Source organism: Vipera berus (assembly GCF_964194415.1).
Source record: "Vipera berus genome assembly, chromosome: 3".
NCBI classification, from domain to species: domain Eukaryota; kingdom Metazoa; phylum Chordata; class Lepidosauria; order Squamata; family Viperidae; genus Vipera; species Vipera berus.
In genome coordinates, this window is record NC_138204.1 from 42,621,416 (window position 1) to 42,644,834 (window position 23,419).

The following is a 23,419-nucleotide window of genomic DNA, read 5'->3' on the forward strand; positions in this document are numbered from 1 at the left end:
AGCTGTTTTTCAGAAGATATATTAGTCTCTCAGGGTCCTTAGCATGGCTGTCTTAAGTCTGGAGGTATCATTGTAAGAATACGGAAGGACGCCAAAACACTCAGAGGATAGTAGGAAAGAGAGCCTTCTCAGGCACTCTTATGATTTTCTATACTATCAATCATTAATCAAGACTTTTGAAGTACTTAATTTGAAAAAAAAACAGTGTCAAATACAGCTAAGCTAGAGACAAGAACGAAGCCTTATAGTTTCAGGTTGGTTGGGAAAACGTGACAATCCTAGACCAGGCCAAATCCAAAAATGCCATGAGCCTTGGTGGAGCAGTGGGCTAATGCCTCCTTAAGTAACACCAGCTGTCTGCAATTAGTGCAGGTTCGCATCCCACCAGGCTCAAGGTTGACTCAGCCTTCCATCCTTCCGAGGTAGGTAAAATGAGGACCCAGATTGTTGGGGGCAATAAGCTGACTTTGTAATAATGCCGCTTGGGTGTGTGTGTGAAAGCCCTAACAAGCAGGCATATACATAGAATGAAGGCTACTGCTAAGCTTGTAAGCCGCCCTGAGTCTTCGGAGAAGGACAGGATATAAATGTAATAAAAAAAAATATCTAGAAGCCTGTCACTCTGACAAATCAGCCATCAATAGACACATAGACATTAACAACATCTATAGCCTATGCAAATAGCCTATGGCGGCGGGGGCGGCGGCGGCATTGCTTTCGGGCCGTTCTGGGCCGCCTGGTCATCGACTGCTTCGGTTTCGCCTGTTCTGCCTGGATTGTTTGTCCCGCGGCCGCCTGGACCTTCCCGGCCCGTTTTACATCGGCGGCGATGATGGCTTCTTCGGGACCGTCTGTGGCTTCGGCGGCGCCTTGGTGGCAGCGATGATGGCGGCGGCGGCGTCTGCAGCGGCGCCCCGGCAATGGCAGCGGCCCCGATGGCTCGGCGGGGGTATTACCCGACCTGTCTTCTCCTCTGGCTGTTCCGCATGCTCCAGATGGTCTGGCACCCCCATTGTTCCTGGTGCCCCCGAACGTTCCTGGGTTAGCCGGTTAACCCCGGTGGAACCCAGTGGAGCCCAGTGGATCCTGGTTATTTTGGAGGATCCTGGAAGATCTACGCCCTCCAATGCACCTGTTGTGACCTGGTTGGTGCTGTTGGATTTTGTGAGGACGCGGGGGACATCAGTGGACTTGGGGGGATCAGTCTTCATTGATCACACTCTGGAAGGCCCCAATGACTATAGAACTGAGGGCCCATGGAGTTGTGGTCAGGTACATCTTTCTGGAATGGCGGAGCAGCCGGGGATCCCGCCATTAGCTGACCAGACTATGATAACTATGATGATGGCTTGCCTTTTACACATTATCCCCAAAGGACTCAGAGGTGCCTGGATATTAGCCACCGTGAGAGGGTGGCTTGAGTTTACATCTGCTGCCCCTAGAGGTGAGAGCTCTAGGAGGCATGCCATATCCGGAGTGGTTGTTTCAGACCACCACCTTTTCCCCGGGAATTGGCTTGGCAGCCGTTGTGAGAGGACGGTGGTCGGCCTGCTCGGGGGAGTTTACCCAGCTGAGTGGCAGCAGCTGGGTGGAGGTCTAGGACACCTATTCACCTCTGTTAGATCCTCCTTACTGACTGACCATCAACTGTGGACTGCCTTCTACTTGGACTACACCTTATGCCTTCCCTTAAATATTCTTGCACGGACTTGCTCGCCCTCAGGGGTGCTCCCCCTTCCTGGGTGCGACCCGCCTTTCTAGCCTCTTACGATCTCGAGGAAGGGCCCATTTATTGGGACCCCGAGAGATGGCTGGGCACGGGTAGGGGCCTTCGACGGAAACCCAATAGGAGGCCCCTGATTAGTTTTCTTTCCAAATTTTTTAGGGGGCTAGGGAGGGGGGAGGGTACTCTTTTTGGTTGTTTGGACAAGGGGGGCAGTCCAACAACCTCTGTTCAGGCCAGTGCCAAGGTAGTTCGCGGGGGGGAGGGGTGGGGGCCGGTTGCCTCCGGGGCTCCAGGGCTGGTCGTGGGAATACCTATTCCCACGACATTAGGGAATGGCAGCAGGTGTAGGAGCAGAGGGCCGTATCGTCCTCAGGGAAGGCCTCTCCGCTGCTTAAGAGCGGTGGGGCACTCCGACCCTCTGGCTCCGCCCCAGGGCTCTGGGAGTGAGGAAGTGCAGCCCCCTGAGCTCCGGCTGGTGTACTTGAATGCCAGGTCTGTCGCTAATAAAGCTCCTCTCGTCCGTGATGTGGTTGAGGGTGAGCTGGCGGACCTGGCTTGCATCACGGAGACTTGGTTGGGCCCAGAGGGAGGGACTCCTCTGGTTGATCTTTGCCCACCAGGTTTCCGGGTGCTACACCAGCCTCGGGCTCAGGGTAGGGGTGGGGGTGTGGCTGTTGTCATGAGGGAGACCTTATGTCCGCGGGAGGCCACCGTTCCCCAGATAGTCGGGTGTGAGTCTCTCTTTTTGAGATGCGGCCCTGGTGCGCAGTTGGGCTTGCTGCTGGTGTACCTTTCGCCTAGTCACATAGCAGCAGCCCTGCCTGAACTTCTCGATGTCCTCTCTGGGTTGGTGATTGAGTTCCCGAAACTTATAGTTTTGGGGGACTTCAATCTACCATCGCTGGGAGGATCATCTGAGTTGGCTCGGGAGTTCATGGCTTCCATGACGGCCATGGACCTGACGCAAGTAATTTCGGGACCGACTCATGAGGGAGGCCACACTCTTGACTTAGTTTTCTTATCTGGACGGTGGTTAGATGATCTTGGTGGGGGCTCCCCAATTGTTATGCCCCTGTCATGGACCGATCATCATCTCCTGCGGCTGGTCTTCCATTTTGCCACCCCCCGCCGTGGGAGTGTGGAACCAATTAAATGGTACCGCCCCAGACGCTTAATGGATCCCCAGAGGTTCCAGGCGGCGCTGGGGTCCCCACCTGCCTCCCTTGCTCACAGCTCGGCAGATGCCTTAGTGGAAGCCTGGGAAAGGGCAGCCACTGAGGCCCTTGACCGAGTTGTACCCCTGCGGCCCCTGACCCGGTGCAGATCCCGTCGAGCTCCATGGTTTTCCGCGGAGCTCCGGGAGATGAAGCGTCGGAGACGGGGCCTAGAGAGCGGTTGGAGATCCAGCAGATCCGAACCCGACCGATTGCGACTAAGAACCTACACTAGGTCTTATCTCGCTGCGATAAGGGAGGCGAGGTCTAACCACTTCGCCACCCTTATCGCGTCCGCAGATAATCGCCCGGCCGCCCTGTTTAGGGTGACTCGCTCCCTCCTGAATCAGGAGGTGAGGGAGGATCCCTTGCAGGGTCGTGCCGAGGAGTTTAACCAGCATCTGTCGGACAAAATCACTCGGATTCGGACCGGTTTGGACTCTGACTGGGCAGAGTCTGTCGAGCAGGACGCGGGCGGTCTTGTCGATATCACCTGGGAGGAGTTTGATTCTGTGACTCCGGAGGAAGTGGACAGGATCATGGGGAGGCTGAGCACCACCACATGTTTATTGGACCCGTGCCCTTCCTGGCTGGTCTATGCAGCCCGGGAGAGGACACGCAGCTGGTTCCAGGCAGTTATATCGGCTTCTCTGAGTGAGGGTAGCTTCCCCGCCGTCTTGAAAGAGGCGGTGGTGAGGCCTCTCCTCAAGAAGCCTGTCTTGGACCCAGCTGTATTGAACAACTTTCGTCCTGTCTCCAACCTTCGCTTTCTTGCGAAGGTTGTTGAGAGTGTGGTGGCACATCAGCTCCCTCTGGTCCTGGATGAAGCGGATTATCTAGACCCGTACCAATCGGGTTTCAGGCCCGGGTACAGCACGGAGACGGCATTGGTCGCGCTGGTGAATGATCTCTGGAGGGCTCGGGACAGGGGGCATTCCTCTGTTCTGGTCCTGTTAGACCTCTCAGCGGCTTTCGATACCATCGACCATGGTATCTTGCTGCGGCGTCTCAGGGGATTGGGAGTGGGAGGCACGGTTTTACAGTGGTTCTCCTCCTATCTCCAGGGACGTTCGCAGTCGGTGTTGGCAGGAGGGCAGAGGTCGACCGCGAGGTCTCTCATTTGTGGAGTTCCTCAGGGGTCGGTCCTCTCGCCTCTCCTGTTCAACATCTATATGAAACCGCTGGGTGAGATCATTCGTGGTTTTGGAGTTGGGTATCATCAGTATGCTGATGATACCCAGCTTTTCCTTTCGACCCCAAACCACCCCAGTGATGCCCTCAACGTGATGTCCCGTTGCCTGGAGGCGGTTCGGGTCTGGATGGGGAGGAACAGACTTCAACTCAACCCCGACAAGACCGAGTGGCTTTGCATACCTTCATCCCGGGTTTATTCGGACATTCCACCTCTTACTATGGGGGGTGAATTATTACCCCCCGTAGATAGGGCTCGCAACTTGGGAGTCCTCCTAGATTCACGGCTCACCCTGGAAGACCATATAGGAGCTGTGACTAGGGGGGCTTTCGCCCAGGTTCGCCTGGTGCGCCAGTTGCGGCCCTATCTAAGCCGGGATGATTTATGCACGGTCACTCATGCGCTCGTGACCTCTCGACTTGACTACTGCAACGCTCTCTACATGGGGCTGCCCTTGAGGACCACCCGGAAGCTCCAACTGGTACAGAATGCAGCCGCGAGAGTTGTGTTGGGAGTCTCCCGATACTCCCACGTTACACCTCTGCTCCGTGAGCTGCATTGGTTACCGGTTGCCTTCCGGGTGAGATTCAAGGTATTAGTAATGGTATTCAAAGCCCTCCATGGCAGGGGGCCGGAGTACCTGAGGGAACACCTGCTGCCGGCATCGACTTCCCTCCGCCCTGTGCGTTCCCACAGAGAGGGCCTCCTCAGGGTGCCACCGGTCGGAGAATGTCGACTGGTGGCCCCCAGGGGGAGATCCTTCTCTGTGGGCGCCCCGGAGCTATGGAATCAGCTCCCGGTTGAGCTCCGGACGGCGCCCGACCTTCGCTCCTTTCGCCGCGAGCTAAAAACATACTTTTTTGAACAAGCTGGCCTGGCCTGATGGGGGGATCGGGGGCTATTTATTAGGTTTTAAATATCTATTTTAGTATGTGGGCATTTATTTAATTTAGTTTTAACTTTTGTAATTTGTATTTTTATTCTTGCCCTGTTCACCGCCCTGAGTCCTGCGGGAGAAGGGCGGTATAGAAATATTATTAAATAAATAAATAAATAAATAAATAGACAATCAACTAGCCCAAAAGAGAAAAAGATCCCAGCACATCTCCACTGTAATCAGCAGTCAGATCAGCATAGATTAACTCCAAGGTCAATTTCAGACCAACAATCAAGTAAGCAATATCCAATCAGCAAATTGCCAAATTTGCCATTAATAAACAGCCCCACCAAAGAATCCCTAAGACCCTACCCACCCACATAGATAGGCAAGACACCAGAATATAAACTGACAGCAAACAGCACTCCTTACTAGCACTGATGAGGTTACTCTAATTAGGGTAATGAAACATCTGCAAGAAAACAAGCAAGCTCAGAGAGCACCAAAGACCCCTCATTTCAACCCTGAGCTACAAATATTCTCCTTCATTGGCAAAACACTGTTTCTAACACAAAGATTTCATGCTATACACTTTACCTTCTGCAACCTGGATTTGATGATGATGGGCTATGTTCAGAGTCAAGAGGGTCACATATCATTATTGGGATAGTATTTGGATTGTCTACTAATATGTATTGAGAGATATGTAGGCAATTTGACATGTTTGCAACACCTGCAATTCTTAGTAAACTTTGAGAAGAACTATCTATCTCTTTAAAATTACTTAGAACACCTAAAGGAGATTCTGGGTGTGGAGAAAGCTATGTTTTTTCTTCAGAGTTAAGGAGACAATTCACACAACAGTTTGTCAGATTAGTCCTGCAATGACTGATCTAAAGTCTATAGTGAGGCTTCAGGATATGTTGTGATTCCCATAACGTCAGTGCCCTGGGCAACAGCCTGTTCTCAGCCTCTTCTTCTGCCCTTCAAATCCAGATCAATTAACTTTCAATACTTATTTAATTTTGCTGTTACTAACTAGAATAAAAACAGATACTTGGTCATGTCCTCCAATCTGAAGAAAAGAAATGTGATGTAGGTATCAAGACACTGGAAACTCCATAGATAAGGCAGGTGCCTTGTGGCCAAGAAACTGGCAAACCAGGCAATTGGTTTAATGGAACCATTTGTTCCTGCATGTTTTCAGCCTCTGCTAATCCATCACTTTATCATAGTCACAGTCAAAATAACTACAAGAACGTATTTTCAACATCAGTGAAGATCAAGATTCCTTTTCTGAGGCAGGCAGCACCTCTGATGCATTGACAAGCAAATCTTCATGTCATCAGTCTTTCAGAAGAATACTGTGTATTTCTGCTCATTTCATTTCAGTTATAGGTTGGATCAGTCAAGGGGACTAGATCCAAGATAGCATAGTCTGAGTCCTGCCATCTTTGGCAGCATTTCAACTCAATTTAGAATGCCCTTTGTGGACATATTTGCATTGGCAATCAACCACAAAATCAACCACAGCATTGATTATTAGATATCCCTAGGGCCTCCTATATGCTCTTCCTGCTGTTCCTCTAATTTGCAGAAAGTTAAGGCATGTATGTTAACAGAGGACAGACAAGATCTCAATCTCTCACTTCTAATCCAGGAAGCTTTGGGTTTTTAGATCTGATACATACTTGTCCTGCTAAACATGATGGCCACTTTTATTGCACCCAGATTCAAAAGATAATTATAGTTTCAAATCTGGAGATTAAGAGGAAACAGCTAGCCCATTTACATTATAATCAGGATTCCAACCAGACCATTCTTTTATCTTAATAGAGGCCCTATTTCGGGTGACTCAGTCTATAGTACCTATTTATAAGCTCACCTGGAGGACATCTTAACAGTAGTTAAGAGGAAAAAGTTGTCTCCCTACTGGATTTCCAATAGTGGTGTTTCTCAGGTCTTGCTTCAACAGACCCTGCATCTTTAACAGTCTTACCTGGCAGGTGTTTTGAATATTCTCTTATGCTGGATTGTATTTCATATGTTTCTGTAACATTTCATCAGCATGCCAAAAAACTTCGGTCAGGATCCTCCTTTTGAAATGTTCTGTTATGTATATAACATCCTCCTGGAATCTCCATTTAATGCTAAATGTTAAGGCATTTAAATGATTATATTTTATGAGTTCCTGTCACCTGGAAGGTGGCTTTGGGTACTTTTATTTCAGCAATATCTGTAGCAGGGGTGTTAAACTGCCAGCCCACGGGCTGGTTGCATCATACGGAGTCCATGCCCACCCCAGCTCCAGCAATGCAAAAAAAAAAGTCACAATGTGTTGTGACACATCACGTGATGCGGCGAGTTCAACATCCATGATCTATAACAACTCAGATTATCAAGTCCTCTTATTTCTTCTAAAAGTTTTTCTCTTAAACAGATCCCTATCTGTTACTGCTTAGCTTTGATTCCAAGAGATACTTCTTTCTGTTTACAATGAAACATTATTTTTTTCCTTAATGGAATTTCTTCCTTTTTAGCAATATAGTCAGACCTAAAAATATTAAATAGAATTCCAATGTGTAGTTTTCAGCAACAAGCAGTCTTTACTAATAAAGCAAAAGTGATAATTATCTGGTATCTTGATCATTGTCCAATTTATAATGAGGTACTTTAGGTTTAGTTGGGATGACTTCTGTAAATCTATTTGCAATGACAGTCATTCAGAGAAGCAAAGCTTCATATTGTATCAATGGTGTAAGTATAAAATATAATAGGCTGTCCCTTAACCTGACTCATTTCCAAATTACTATGGTTTAAACCTCCTGAACTGCTAGTTAATACAACTTTCAAGTTTAGTCAATTTCCTTTCACCTTTCAATTTAATATCTATTCAAATATATCCCCAACCTACTCTTCTCTATCAACCTCAACTGACTCTAACTGAAATTTCAAATAGTACCCCTATTTGAAATCAAATTTTGTCACTAGCAATTCCATTCTTATAGCCATTAAATAATGTGTAATTAAATGATATATAAACAGTTTTCCATAGTATTGGAACTAGGGGAGCCTTTCTTTCAGAAAAGAGGTATGTATGACCAGGAAAGACTGATGTTCCTTTCATGCATCCAACTAAGTTGTTTCTTCATTTCCTAAGAGCCAAGAATTGTTTTTGCCACATTTCCACCCATATCCTAAGATATTTAATTTATTGATTTGTTTATTTGATTCAACATTAATTTTTCCCTATTTTTGGTTCAGTCTTTCACCTTTTCGTCTATTACTTTTTCTACCATGAATATCCACTTTTAGAGAGGCAGCCATCAGCTCAAAAAAGCATGCCTACTCTGATTTAATGCAGTTTTTCTTTCATACAAAGCATATGCACAAATATCAAGTAGAAATCTAAAATGCAAACAATAAAATCAATGACTTTTTAATAGAAAGAAATTCTGCAAATAAAATTCTGATGTAGGTGTGCCTTTGTGTGCATGCATATGTGCCCACACATGCATGTATTCTACTCCAAAGTTAAATATACTACTACTACTACTACTACTACTACTACTACTACTACTAATAATAATAATAATAATAATAATAATAATAATAATAATAATAATAATAATAATAATAATAATAATAATAATAAAGCTGGAAGGGACCTTGGAGGTCATCTAGTCCAACCCCCTGCTCAGGCAGGAAACCCTATACCATTTCAGACAAATGGCTGTCCAGTCTCCTCTTAAAAACTTCCAGTGTTGGAGCATTCACCACTTCTGGAGGCAGGTTGTTCCACTGGTTAGTTGTTCTAACTGTCAGGAAATTTCTCCTTAGTTCTAGGTTGCTTCTCTTCTTGATGAGTTTCCATCCATTGCTTCTTGTCCTGCTTTCAGGTGCTTTGGAGAATAGCTTGACTCCCTCTTCTTTGTGGCGACCCCTGAGATATTGGAATACTGCTATCATGTCACCCCTCACCCTTCTCTTCATTAAGCTACACATACCCAATTCCAGCAACCGTTCCCTATATGTTTTAGCCTCCAGTCCCCCAATCATCTTTGTTGCTCTTCTCTGTACTCTTTCTAGAGTCTCAACATCTTTTTTACATCATGGTGACCAAAACTGGATGCAGTATTCCAGGTGTGGCCTTACCAAGGCATTGTAAAGTGGTATTAGTACCACTAATTCTATCCCTCTGTTAATGCAGCCTAGTACTGTGTTGGCTTTTTTGGCAGCTGCAGCACACTGCTGGCTCATATTTAAGTGATTGTCCACTAGGACTCCGAGATCTCTCTCACAGTTACTACTATTGAGCAAGGTACCACCTATACTATACCTCTGCATTTGATTTTTCCTGCCTAAATGTAGAACTTTACTTTTTTCACAATTGAATTTCATTTTGTTAGATAGTGCCCAATGTTCAAGTCTGTCCAGATCCTCCTGTATCTTAAGCCTATCTTCTGGAGTATTGGCTATTCCTGCCAGCTTGTGTCGTCTGCAAATTTGATGGGTTCCCCATCTATCCCCTCATCCAAATCGTTGATGAAGATGTTGAAGAGCACTGGGCCCAGAACAGAGCCCTGGGGCACCCCACTACACACTTCCTTCCATGTAGATGCAGTTACATTGAGGCCTGTCAGCCAGCTACAAATCCATCTGGTGGTGATGCTATCTAACCCACATTTTTCTATCTTATCAAGTAGTAGGTTGTGATCTACTTTATCAAATGCCTTACTGAAGTCCAAGTAAATTATATCTACAGCATTTCTCTGGTCCACTACTTTTGTCACTTGGTTGAAGAATGCAATAAGATTTGTCTGGCATGATCTGTTTTTGACAAACCCATGTTGGCTTTTAGTGATAACTTTGTTCGCATCAAGGTGTTCGCTGATTTGTTGTTTGATTATCTTTTCCAGAATCTTCCCAGGTAATGAGGTCAGGCTGATAGGTCTGTAGTTTCCTGGATCTATTTTTTTCCCTTTTTTGAATATGGGAACTACATCAGCTCTCTTCCAGTCCTCTGGTAGTTCCCCAGTGCTCCAGGATCTTTGAAAAATATAGTTCAGTGGTTCTGAGATCACGTCTGCCAGTTCCGTGAGAACCTTGGGGTGTAATCCATCTGGTCCTGGTGATTTGAATTCATCTAGGCTGGACAGGTGCTCACTTACCATTTTCTTGCCTATCTTAAATTGCGTTTCTATTCTGTTTTTTATGGCACTGGTTTTGGTAGGTTGGACTGTTTTTTCCCTTTGTGTAAAGACAGATGCAAAAAATGAGTTAAATAGTTCTGCTTTCTCCCTGTTGCTTGTCACCTTCTTGCCACTTTCCCCCACTAATGGACCAATCATTTCCTTAACTTTTTTCTTGTTTCTTATATGTTGAAAGAAGCTTCTTTTGTTATTTTTGACTTTGGTCGCAAGCCTGAGTTCATTTTGAGCCTTAGCTTCCCTCACTTCATCTTTGCAGGCACGGGCTGTTTGCTGATATTCTGCCTTAGTTATGTGCCCCTCTTTCCACTTCTTATACTTGTCCTTTTTATCTTTCAGTTTATCTTTCAGTATACTTTTCCAACGGCCCCATTGCTTTGTGTAGCAATGTGTGCCTGAAATTTCCCATGTCTTTGACTGTATATTAAAACTAATTTACTGTTCTAGTTTACTGCATTCTGCCTGATGTGTTCTCAGTGTGCATGAGCATTTTGAAATGGGGCCACTATTTTCCTGGCGGCATTCTACTTCTTTTTCTTGCTTCTAGACATCCTTAACAATCCTCAGCTTCTTTTCATAGTGCCAACATGACCCATAAGGCACATTGTTGGGTAGAGGAAGCATATGTTACTAATAGTTTATGCTTAATTAACCCTTGATTAATCAGTTCCCGAATGACTTCTGAAGGCAGCTTCCAGCCCAACGATTCAGACGGTTCTAAATGCTTGATATTTCCCTCTTTCTTATTCCACTGCACTGTACAGTGAGAACCCTGTAATTGTCAAGCCAGATTCTCGACTAATAAAAATTCAGTGGCATCCCAGTGATCAAGGTTAGGCCATCTCAGAGTGAACAAACTAGATTTTTAGCTCAAGGGTTAAATGACCCTTTAAAATGTTTATTTATTAAGCATTTTGTTTTCCGCCAAAGTTTGGCCTCCTGTTTTGCTAAGCCACTTTCCTTCGGAGCAACCTTGCAGGTTTACATTCATTATCTTACCCACTCCAGTTGGAATGCATCCAGCCATGCTGCCAGATGCAGGCATCCATTTGTTAAGCATGCAAGGCAGTGACAGCAGTTTAATCCAAATAGGCCTCTCCAGGAGTCAATTCATTTATTTCCCTAAGAAAAATGTCAGCTAAAAATTAGAAAACAGGCATGTAACAAAGGACAGGAAAATAACCCCTTCCCCAGTGACACCTATCCCTGTATTTGCTGCTTATTTTGTTTTTGCAGATTTTCCATGGGGGGAGGAGAGGAAGGGGGAGTGAGTGTATTGAAAGGAGAATCGTGCTCACCCATGCAGGAAAGAAAAGAAAGACAACGTTGAGCCATTGACTAAAAGCATTAGCAGAAGCATAATCGGGTTAGTCTCTGATGGCAAAAAGAAATGAAGGACTTGTGGAACTGTAAAGTCTATGTGTACATAGCAAAAGCAACTAAAATCCATTTTATTAGATGCATGATGTAGAAAAAATGAGGAACATCACACAGAAAATGTACAGTTGATTGGGGCCAATTTGCGGAATTTGGGTGCCCTTTACAGCACCACATTAGGACTGATCTTTTCCTAACTTTTGCACTTGGGTTTCTGCAAAATAGAATTCCTGCTGAATCTGAACCAAAGGAAAAGATGTATCTAGTATAAACAAACTGGATACAGAACCTACATACAATTACTGTTATATATTTTTAGTGAGATTCTTTTGTCTTTTTTACAGAGACACACCTCCCTTGGTTTTATTTTTGAAATTCTATTTCCTTTCTTTTTGTGCCCTGCAAATATTGCTCTCAGTTTATCATCTGTATGCTGAGAGGAAATATCCTAACCATCCTGCCCTTCCAGAGGTGTGTTTCCTTTTTCAAAATGACTGTATGAGATGGTTCAACAGTTTTCTCTCCTTTCTTGCTGGTGGGCTCTGAAATTTGAGCCTGAAAAAATATTACACAAGGGTCCTTTCTGTGCTTCATATTTGAGCTGTTTTGTCTACATTTTCCTTTCCTGAGCATTAAGTAAATATCTCCTAGACGTGCCCATTTATACTTTTACAATAATGTTTCAGCAACTGTCTCTGTGTCAGCTACATAAAGAAAACAGAATAGCACAAAACCTATTGAAGTCCTGATCTAAGGACAACAATAGCATGGCTAAATACAGGTCAGGCATTTTCCAGGCAGGTGACAGTCATAGGATCCTAAGATGCAGTAAGCATCGTTTCTATGTCCGTCAGTGATGGTTATTGCAACAGAATAATTTTCTCTCCTGAATCTTTGCAGCAGCTTTTGTCATTGCTCACAATATTTATTGTGTTCCTCTTCTTGTGCTTGCCTAGTTTTAGAGTATTCAGATTATGCAGGGAAGAAGGCAGAAGGTACAAAAACTAGCAGTAACAGGAAGCAGGAGATCATCGCAACATGCAGAGTGTAAGGAGGGAAGGGTTAGTAAGTAGTTGGGAGGGCATTCACAGTTAGTAGAATATAGGTAATCCTCAACCTATGACTCTAATGGAGCCTGTGGTTGTTAAACAAATACAGTCAATAAGTGAATGCCATGTTTGTTAAGCAAATCTATTGTTCATTATAGAGCATTTTTGCTGAAAACTGGAAGAAAACACTGATTCTCAGCAAAAACATAAATTGATTCACATGGCACAGTATGCTGCGGTCATAAATGTGGCCAGTTGTGACTGTCGGGGGGACACCACTCAGAACTTCAGAACTGGATCATAAGTACCTTTGGGGGAGGAACCTGTTGTAACTTCAAATGGTTTCTAAGCAACCAGTGATAACTTGAGGGCTACTTGTAGAACCTTCTGAGCTAAACAGCCCTATGATCCTATGATTTTATATAACTTTACCTTCCTGTAACAATTATTTATTGTTTTTGTTATTGCAACGTGTGGTGAGAGTGTGAGACTTTTGAAGCTCGAAGGACTAGGCCCTGCTTGAGTTCTGTTTCGAACACTCCTATTAGTCAGTTGCAGGAAGAACTGATGAGTTCATAGGGTTCTCTTGCCTGTTCACTATCTTCAAGTCCAGCAGAACAAAAGATAACTGAAGGTCAGTTTCAGATTAATTTGTGAGAAACTTTGGAATTAAAGTGGAGTCAAACAGTGCCACTGAAAGTACTCTCAGTAAATAGAGAAAAACTCTGTGTTTATATGTCTAAAGGCCAACAGAGATATTTCTTATGGTCAATGTTAAATCTCCTAAGAGCTATTTATAATGGTAGCCATCACAGAATGGTATGGCAGAGTTTTCTACAGAATAATTGTGTGTTCTGTAGTAGCTTACTGCTGCTCTGGCAACAACTCATAAGCAAAGAGGCCCCTGTTATAGTGATTTATTCATGGTACTTTCTGAAATGCAATCCTACCAGTTTCACAGGGGAAAAAAGATTAAAGAAGTACTTCTAGAAAGTAAAAATGACAAATGTAGCTATGCTATATTCCATGTATAGGAATCTGCCTTTCCTTTTACATCACATTTATGACAAGGGGAAGGTCGAAGAGAGCACAGTAGTGCTTACTGCAGCCCCATTGTAGCTCTATTTCTTAAACTGCATTCATATACAAAGGGACAGAGATTTGATTGTGCTGTTACAATTGCTATACTTTTTTTGACAAATATGACACCCTCTCAACCAGCGCTCCTGGGGCTTTTTCACTCAAGAGCATAATGGACAGTGGACTTCCCTTCTCTTTCCATCAGAGGACTGATGCACTGCTTCCATCTCTGTTTTCTTCTACGGAAACTTCTTTCTAGGCAGTCTGTCCCATCTTGTTTTCTTGGCAACTTCCAAAGGCACTAAGGCACTTTGTTGGATCATTCTTCCCTACAATGAAAGAGGAGAAAGGGATAATAATCTGTGGATTTGATTATTTTAGTAAACCTCTTAGTCACATCTTTGATCTTTGTTCCTGGGAGATTGCATCCATTCCTCTGAGAAGCATATCATTTTCCCTACCAACACCACATGCACCAACATACACCTTTTTTTTTCCTTGAGGAAGCCTGGTCTATTTTCTTTCCTTACACTTGATATCCCTTTGGGGGAGGATATGAAATTGATTGCTCAGCTCCAGTGGGGCTGGATTGGGCTGGACCAGGGTAGTCTGTCTCTGAAAGATATTTTTTTTCTGGTAGTCATTTTTTCTGGTAGTTCTCAGAAGCTCAATTTAGCTCAACTGCTTTAGTCTCAGGTCACCTATGTACTCCTATTAGAATCAACAGATTTAGGAGCAGCAAGCACCAGTAATAAAATCACTGACTCCAGATCTTCAAAATTGTAGTTGGAAAAGTTATTTTTAAATGTTTCTCCATGTACATGGCTAACCAAGCACAATTCCAACCTTTGAGAGAAAATCCTGGCCTTTTCCAGTCATCAGTAATGTCAATGTTCTCTTTATAAGGAGTATTAAATTTGATTTACCCACTTGCACTCTAAATTGGATGAGTCCTTTCTAATAATTCACATCAGTTTTAGTCTACTGTAACAGATTTCATGTGGTAACAATTCTATATTAAAGAAAATATCATTGCTAAATGCTAATAATTACAGGACAGCTAGTAATAAGGTCATGGGAGGAAGAAAACGTAGATTTTTTTTTCAGTTGCCGTCTGCCTAAAAACATAAGTGAAGTGGGTGGAGGCCACATTTCTGTCAATGCTACCAAATATTCACATTTTAATACATGTTCATGGATTCTGACTTGAGGAAGCAGTGCATACATATGACAATTGTGGGAGATTCTGTTCCTAATTCATTTTAGGCAAATTACAAAGTTGATAACCATCTTGGTTGTCTCCTCTCAAAAAGCAGAAAAGCTAAACAGATTAGAAACACAAGTTAAGATAGGCAAGAAAATGGTAAGTGAGCACTTGTCCATCCTAGATGAGTTCAAATCACCAAGACCAGATGGATTACACCCCAAGGTTCTGAAGGAACTGGCAGATGTGATCTCAGGATCACTGAACTATATCTTTCAAAGATCCTGGAGCACTGGAGAACTACCAGAGGACTGGAAAAGAGCTGATGTAGTTCCCATCTTCAAAAAAGGGAAATAAATGGATCCAGGAAACTATACCTGGGAAGATTCTGAAAAAGATAATCAAGTAATGAATCACCGAACACCTAGATGCAAACAAAGTCATTACCATAAGCCAACATGGGTTTGTCAAAAATAGATCATGCCAGACAAATCTTATTACATTTTTTGACCAAGTGACAAAATTAGTGGGCCAGAGGAATGCTGTAGATATAATTTACTTGGACTTCAATAAGGCATTTGATAAAGTAGACCACAAGCTACTACTTGATAAGATAGAAAAATATGGGTTAGATAGCATCATCACCAGATGGATTCATAGCTGACTGATCAGCCATACTCAGTGTGTGATCAATGGAACTACATCTACATGGAGGAAAGTGTGTAGTGGGGTGCCCCAGGGCTTTGTTCTGGGCCCAGTGCTCTTCAACATCTTCATCAATGATTTGGATGAAAGGATAGATGAGGAACTCATCAAATTTGCAGATGACACCAAGCTGGCAGGAATAGCCAATACTCCAGAAGATAGGCTTAAGATACAGGAGGATCTGGACAGACTCGAACATTGGGCACTATCTAACAAAATGAAATATGAGCCAACAGTGTGCTGCAGCTGCCAAAAAAGCCAACACAGTGCTAGGCTGCATTAACAGAGGGATAGAATTAGTGGTACTAATACCACTTTACAATGCCTTGGTAAGGCCACACTTGGAATACTCCATCCAGTTTTGGTCACCACGATGTAAAAAAGTTGTTGAGACTCTAGAAAGAATGTAGAGAAGAGCAACAAAGATGATTAGGGGACTGGAGGCTAAAACATATAAGGAATGGTTACTGGAATTGGGTATATCTAGTTTAATGAAGAGAAGGACTAGGGTGACATGATAGCAGTGTTCCAATATCTCAGGGGTTGCCACAAAGAAGAGGGAGTCAAGCTATTCTCCAAAGCACCTGAAGGCAAGACAAGAAGCAATGAATGGAAACTAACCAAAGAGAGAAGGAACTGAGAACTTTCCTGACAGAACAATTAATCAATGGAACAACCTGCCTCCAGAAGCTGGAATGCTCCAACACTGGAAGTTTTTAAGAAGAGACTAGACAGCCATATATCTGAAATGGTATAGGGTTTCCTACCTGAGCAGGAGGTTGGACTAGATGACCTCCAAGGTCCCTTCCATCATCATCATCATCATCATCATCATCATCATCATCATCATCATCATCATCATTATTATTATTATTATTATTATTATTATTATTATTATTATTATCTGTTATTACTGCTTGGAGTGGTATGGGGATCCTGGTGCTTATAAAGTATCTTTTGATACTCATATAAAAGATTATGTAGAAGAGCAAAGTAATATTATTACTGTAATAGCTTGAGGCTGTGCACTAATGCCATCATAAGTCAGACTAAGGATAGGCTACTTAGCCATTATACTTTACTTGCCATAGTGTTTCATTTTATTTTTAGAAGAAAGGGAGATTATTAAAATTATCCTCTCTTGATGATACCGTACTAGGAAACCCTGATTTTATAATCACAACTCTAATTAGTACTCTCAAGTTTTCAAAGATTCTTAACATCATTAGAACATTTACCCTGGGCAGATAATAGCAAGGATCAGCTGCTTTTTCAAGTTGAATCCAGATAAAAGGCCTCTTATAAGGATTCTGTGAGCAGGTTGGATTCTGAGACAGTATTGATTTACTGTACTTTGTCCTTGCTATCAGTCAATGGTAATTAGGTTAATATTGGTAAAGAGCCACTTAACAAAGTAATCAGACCCCTAGACTTTTCCAAAAGCACAATTTTCTAACAGGCTTTACCTGTGGTTCTCGCCTGGCATGAATTAGTGCTTCTGTCTCAGATGAGATGTTCCATAGGAATTAATGTACCATCTTTAATTTTATACTAGTCAGTGGATGTTACTATTCAAAGATAGTAAAGGATTAAAAATATTGTTTTACAGAACTTTAAAAAGAGTAACCATTGCTGACAAGACTAGGAGTTGAAAGGAGTTACTGGCAAGGACCCAGGTTAGGTAAGATTGCTATATCATTGTGCCTTCAGAAAATGAAAGAGTTGTCATCCATAGTATGATAAACTGCTGAGGAAAGGAGCCTCAGATTAGAGAAAGCTCCTTCAAACGTATACACTAAAAGTACAAACAATTTCAATAAGGGGGGAAAAACTAAGAGAGGAAGCCCAGTGTGACTGTGCAAAAAGCTTAATGAGATCTGGTAACAAAAAGGAGACAAACAGGAAATGGAACGAGGAGAAAAGTAGTCTAGAATTGTAGAAATGGTGTTAGAAAGTCTAATCCTCAGAGTGAACCTGGTTTGGCAAAATGTGCTAATAGTAAGAAAGTCTTATTTGTAATAAAAGTTTGGGAATGTTCAAAATAAAAGGAAAAGAAAGGAGGGAACAAGGAAAATAAATAAATTTACCAGCAGCTACTTAATGAGTATCGCAAAATGTTAGTAGGCACCAAATAAAAAACACAACTACTCAAGAGAAAGAGAAAGTTTAAAATTAATGAAAAAACATGGCTAGGGAATACCTATTCAGCCTGAATGAATTTAAATCTCAGGGGCAAATAAACTGAATCTAGGACACTAAAGAATTTCTAAGTATATGATTGTACCATTGAATATTATCATTTTAGCAGAATTCAAAACAAAAACATTTTCCCATTGGGAGGATTCTTATAATTAATTCCAAAATCATATTTCAAAACTACCTTAGTCTATTTGTGATTTTCTAAAATCTAATTACCCTTTTACTGTTAATTGAAAATATTTTTTAACTTTAAACTTGTATTTAATTTTGTTTTCTCTAAGGATTGAAATTATCAGGCCAGGCCTAGAAAGAAATAGATCAAGCCAATCAAACTTCAGAATCTTGGCAGACTAAACCTTTAATACTAACCTATATATCCTGAGAAATTCTAGGGAGTGGCTATCCTAAATCTTCTTTCTCCAATTCAGCTCCTGGTTGTATTGCTTCCTGTCTCAATCCCCTCCTTGGAATGTGCTCTCTCTCCTTCCTGGGAAACTACCATTTCATATCACACACACCACCACCCAACCTGTAGGCTCCATCCCTCACAGAAACTCACCCAGTGTTATAAAACTTGTCAATCCAAAGGTTTCTAATAGTTGAAAACCTGTTGACAAGAAATTCACTAAATTGCTTGAAAAAGAAGTATGTGAAGCCATTGTTCTTTTGAAGGTACCAACCATGGGTTGAGCAAAAAGATAGTTATTCCTTCATCTCCCAGAGCCCTAAACTTGCTAAAGATTACTGTCTTGCAGTCTTCTCAAAAGAACTTATTTTACAGAACACTTGTGGTTCATCTCCAGTGCTCGCCCAGATAGAAATTGCAAAGGTCTATTCAACAGCTTTTTATTTTGCAGTGATTGTCAACTCTGCTTTTAGCAGAGCTGTTCTCAGTTCACAATTTCTTCCCTGGAAGTCTTCTTCTTTGTCTATCTTTGACACAATGCCTCTTATTATGCCTTGTTTTCCAAAGGTAAAATAGAACAGATTTCTTCAGGATAATGATTTCTTCAGGATAAGCACACACAACTGAGTATAAACTTTGTATAAACTTTAAATGAATAATATAATACTGAATAAGACTTATGATCACAATTGGGACCAGGTTTTCTGTTGCTAAGCAAGGCAGATATTAAGTGAGTCATGGTTGTTTTTACAATCATTCTTGCCATGAATGATAAGTGAATCATTGCAATTGTTAAGTGATTCATGCATCATTAAGAGAATCTGGCTGCCCCCATCAATTTTGCTTGTTAGAAGCAGACCAGTAAGGTTCTGCATGGCAGTAAGGACCCCAGAATGTTAAAACCATCATACTTACATGCCATTTGCCAAGCTAGTTGCCACCCAAATTTTTATCAAGTGATCATGGGGATGCTGCGATGGTTACAAGTGTGAAGACCAATTTTAAATCATTTTTTTCAGTCGTTGTAACTTCAAATAGTTGCTAAATGACTAGTTTAAATTAAGGGCTATCTATAGTAGAAAGCAATAAGTATAAAAATTAATTCTAAGATGAATAGTTGAATTGTCTTGTATAGAATCCAAAAGTACTGTATGCATTTTATTTTTTGTCTATTCTTTGGATTGATATAGGAGAACTTTCCATTCAAAATGAAATTGGGTGCTTTAGAAGAGAAATTAAGATTATATGACTAAAATGCAATTACTCTATTACAGATGATCGTACAGATTTTGTTTGGCATTTTGTCCAATAAGAGCTGAGGTGAATAATTGTACCATGAAAAATGGTTACAATCTGTTAAATCAAACAGGTTTATATTATCACTTCCTACATACGTATTTAAAATATACAATATTTAGAATGCCCTCTGGGCTGGGATTCCTCTTTTTTTTGTTCCTTGAGTCTGAAAGCATAAGTCTCCTGTTGACATACAGCACATTGAATTAATCATCATCAGAAAGAGAAAAACGTAATAGCAAAGAAACCCATAAGAAACAGAAACACATATTCACTTTCCATGTTTCTCTTCAATTTGTACAATTATGGTGATGTCTGTTGCTTCAAGCTTATTGGGCAATATAAAACTACAATCCAGCCACACAACATGTCCAATTGAACATATTTAAGACCTACCTTCATACATGTAAATTTTGCCTATAATCATATTATCTATTTATCTGCCATTCAAGCATAGATGCTAATGCTGATGGCCACAGTCCCGTTTTTTCCCCATGTATTGATTGAGCATGCAAAGAGAAGCTGAGAAGAGGGCCATTCATTTATGTTCACACCACAGTTAATTGGTTTGAATGCTCATGTATTACCTTTTCTTTCTCTACAAATATGTCATATTTACTGTTTATCTCAAAATATTATTGCCTTATCAATTTAACTCATTCTCTCATCACCATTAGAGCATTCTAACATGGACAAATGTGACAAGTCTATCATATCTTATTAGAGTTTGTGTGCCTGTTGCTGATTAAACTGTGACCTACAATGAAAGCTGTTCCCATTATTGATCTCATCCATTACTTCAGGGTCTTCACACTTTCTTTTCAATAGTATAATGTGTTTGCCATTTGTGCTTTGCTTAGCACTCAACTTTACAGCTTGCAATAATTATATCTAATTCTGACTTTCTCTTCTGTTAAATTATTGCACAGCAAAAAAAAGAAAAGAAAGAAATCTCTAAAATTAGCTCATTCATCAGATGAGAGCATCAGCCATACTATTATGGATGAACAATGTGCATATATATAATAGCATTTTTTTCTTATTATAGAACTCACTATGGATTTTACATTTTCAGAATTGTATGTGAAATGGGGCAAGCTGAGCCTGACATTAGCTCCGGTCCTGCACTCCTTTGTATTGGAGAATGCAAATCAGAATTTGTGGCCAAGTCTGCACAACATTACACATTTGTGGTAAGTACCCTACAAGCCATTCTTCTTACTTGATTGATAAACATAGACCAAGTACTGTAAGCAGTACCCAAAATAGCCCTTTCTTGTTTACCAAATAAAAAAGGAGTGGCAAGGTCTTGTTGTTGTTAGCTGTGAAGTCGTGTCCGACCCATCGCGACCCTAGGGACAACGTTCCTCCAGGCCTTCCTGTCCTCTACCATCTTCTGGAGTCCATTTAAGCTCACGCCTACTGCTTCAGTGACTCCATCCAGCCACCTCATTCTCTGTCCTCCCTTTCTTCTATTGCCGTCAATCTTTCCCAGTCCTTCCTTCTCATTAGGTGGCCAAAGTATTTGAGTTTTAGCTTCAGGATCTGGCCTTCTAAAGAGCAGTCAGGGTTGATCTCCTCTAGGACTAGGTCTAGAGTAGTTAAAATGCTGTTTATTAATATGTTCAAATGGTAGCAAATCTTTACAGTCTGTCCAATATGGCATTTTATATGCCCGATATCATAATATGGTTTTTTATTTATTTTTTATTTTATTTTAATTCCATTTATATCCCGCCCTTCTCCGAAGACTCAGGGCGGCTTACAAGCTTAGCAGTAGCCTTCATTCTATGTATATGCCTGCTTGTTAGGGCTTTCACACACACCCCCAAGCGGCATTATTACAAAGTCAGCTTAATTGCCCCCAACAATCTGGGTCCTCACTTTAAGTCAGTTACCTTCAATTCATTTTCAGTAATCATAATGAAAATTTATCCAAGGATGAATAACTGCAGTTGCCTCACCTCAAAGCCAGGGCCATAGGAAGAAAAGTAAAATATAAATCAAATTCATTAATTGTAATGAATAAAATAAGAAAATAAAATAAATTGCCCAGATCTTATGAGTTCCTCCCCTCTCCCCTTTTTGACATCAAGTTATTGTGCAAGAATGAAGCTATTCTATTCAAATAATAATAATTGGAACCAATGGTATGTGAGGGCCCCCCACTTTCCAATTCTGAGTTATGGCATAATTATTTGACAGTGGCTACCTTAGTTTGTCTTTTAATTCTGCTTGCACTAGCTGATCTAATTCATGGACCACAGTCCTATACTGATATACAACTCTTACATTGTTTGACTAGATCTTTCTTTTTTTAATTTCTTGGCTCATAAAATCGTGACACATTCTCACCTGGGAGAAAGTGTTTTTTAGCACTAAATGCTTTAGGTAATTTCTTTGACTGTGGCTTTAACTGTGATTAATTTTTAGATCTTCTGTGATATACTAGACAGTGCAACATTTTTGAGTTCATCTGTGTTATCCTTCCTTTTCAAACTAATAATGTGAACCTTTATTACTATGGAACTTAATTAGCTGGAATTAATCTATGGAACTGCCACCTTCCATTATATTATGTATATATTAGAACACTATGGAATAATTTTATTTGACTATTAAAAACAAACTCTTTGCCCCTGTCTCCTTCCCCCACCCACTGTCCTGTTTTCTTTTTTTATCATCCATCTTTCCTTAATGTGAAAGTATTTTTTCCCATTTAAATAGCAAATTGATTCTAATTCAATACAGCTTCCATTAGTGTGTTTAATCTAGAGTTTCTTTTTGTGGTTTTCCATTCCTGAAGCAATCATTGTGCTTTTCTATTATTTAATTATGAACCTTTTTATTCATGTTGATGAAAGTCACACCTGGGGCTTTTCTTCATTTCCATTTTGGCCTGAACAAGGCTATTTGGCCTCAGTGATTTCGTGCTAACTACTTGTTAGCAATGGCTAACTATCCACAATTTCTAAAGGAAGCAATAGATAAACTAAATTGCACCTCTTGTTTCATTACTTTGTACTAGAATGGAAACTTATTGTAGTATTGGTAAATATTGCTAAACAGTAATACTGGGCGAGAGGGAGTCCCCCTTTTAGGGTTACTAAACATGTTTAGTAAACATTTATCTGTTTGTCTCTGTACCTGCTTTGGTATTTATAACCATTCATCTATCAAACTGTTCTGTTTCATTTCAAAAGTATACAAAGCAATATTATATTGGTGATTTACACTGTACTTAAAAAAGAAGTATCAAAAATCTATTAATGATTGTAATTGTGGACTAGGGAGAATATTTTGGTAAGTATTTCTTTTGGAAAGTAAAGGAACACTTGCTTGACCCTCATTGTGCCACTGGAGGCAGATGTGTATGTGTCTGTGTCAACTGGAATTGACACAGGACATTGAGCATTGAGCAAGTGAGGGAATTTTAGCTAAGCTAAATGAGTTAAAGACTCCTAAACCACATGAATTATACATAAGGTATTGGAGGAATCAGCAGAGGTAATTGCAGAATTGCACTTTTGTAATATCTGAAAAGTCCTGAAGAGTAGGCAAGGTCTCAGAAGACATGGGGTTTCCTCCTCCCCATTTAAAAAAAAGATGAAACAGGACCCAAGAAATTGGAGGCTTGTGAGTCTGATACTGGCACTGGACAAGGTCCTTAAGCATATTACCAAACAGCTTGTCTATAAGCACTTAGCTAGGAATTAATTAAGAGGATCCAACTGGATGTATGCCAAACCATGCCAAGCTAATGTGATATATTTTATGATAGAATTTCTAACTTGGTTGATTTGGAAAATGCCATGAATCTAGCATATCTTGATTTCAGCAAAGCTTTTGACAAAGTCTCTTATATCATCTTTGTTAACAAAATG

General features: G+C 41.3%; 1 protein-coding gene across 1 annotated transcript in view; it reads left to right on the forward strand.

Annotated features, from left to right (window-relative positions):
• The window catches only part of PLXNA2 (plexin A2), a gene marked incomplete at both ends in the record, with an annotated part of 426,608 nt that overhangs the window by 322,215 nt on the left and 80,974 nt on the right, over positions 1-23,419 (forward strand). Inside the window, one exon of the mRNA XM_081322621.1 lies at positions 20,611-20,728. Coding sequence (XP_081178747.1) covers positions 20,611-20,728 — 118 coding nt within the window. The remainder of the gene's footprint in view (positions 1-20,610; positions 20,729-23,419) is intronic.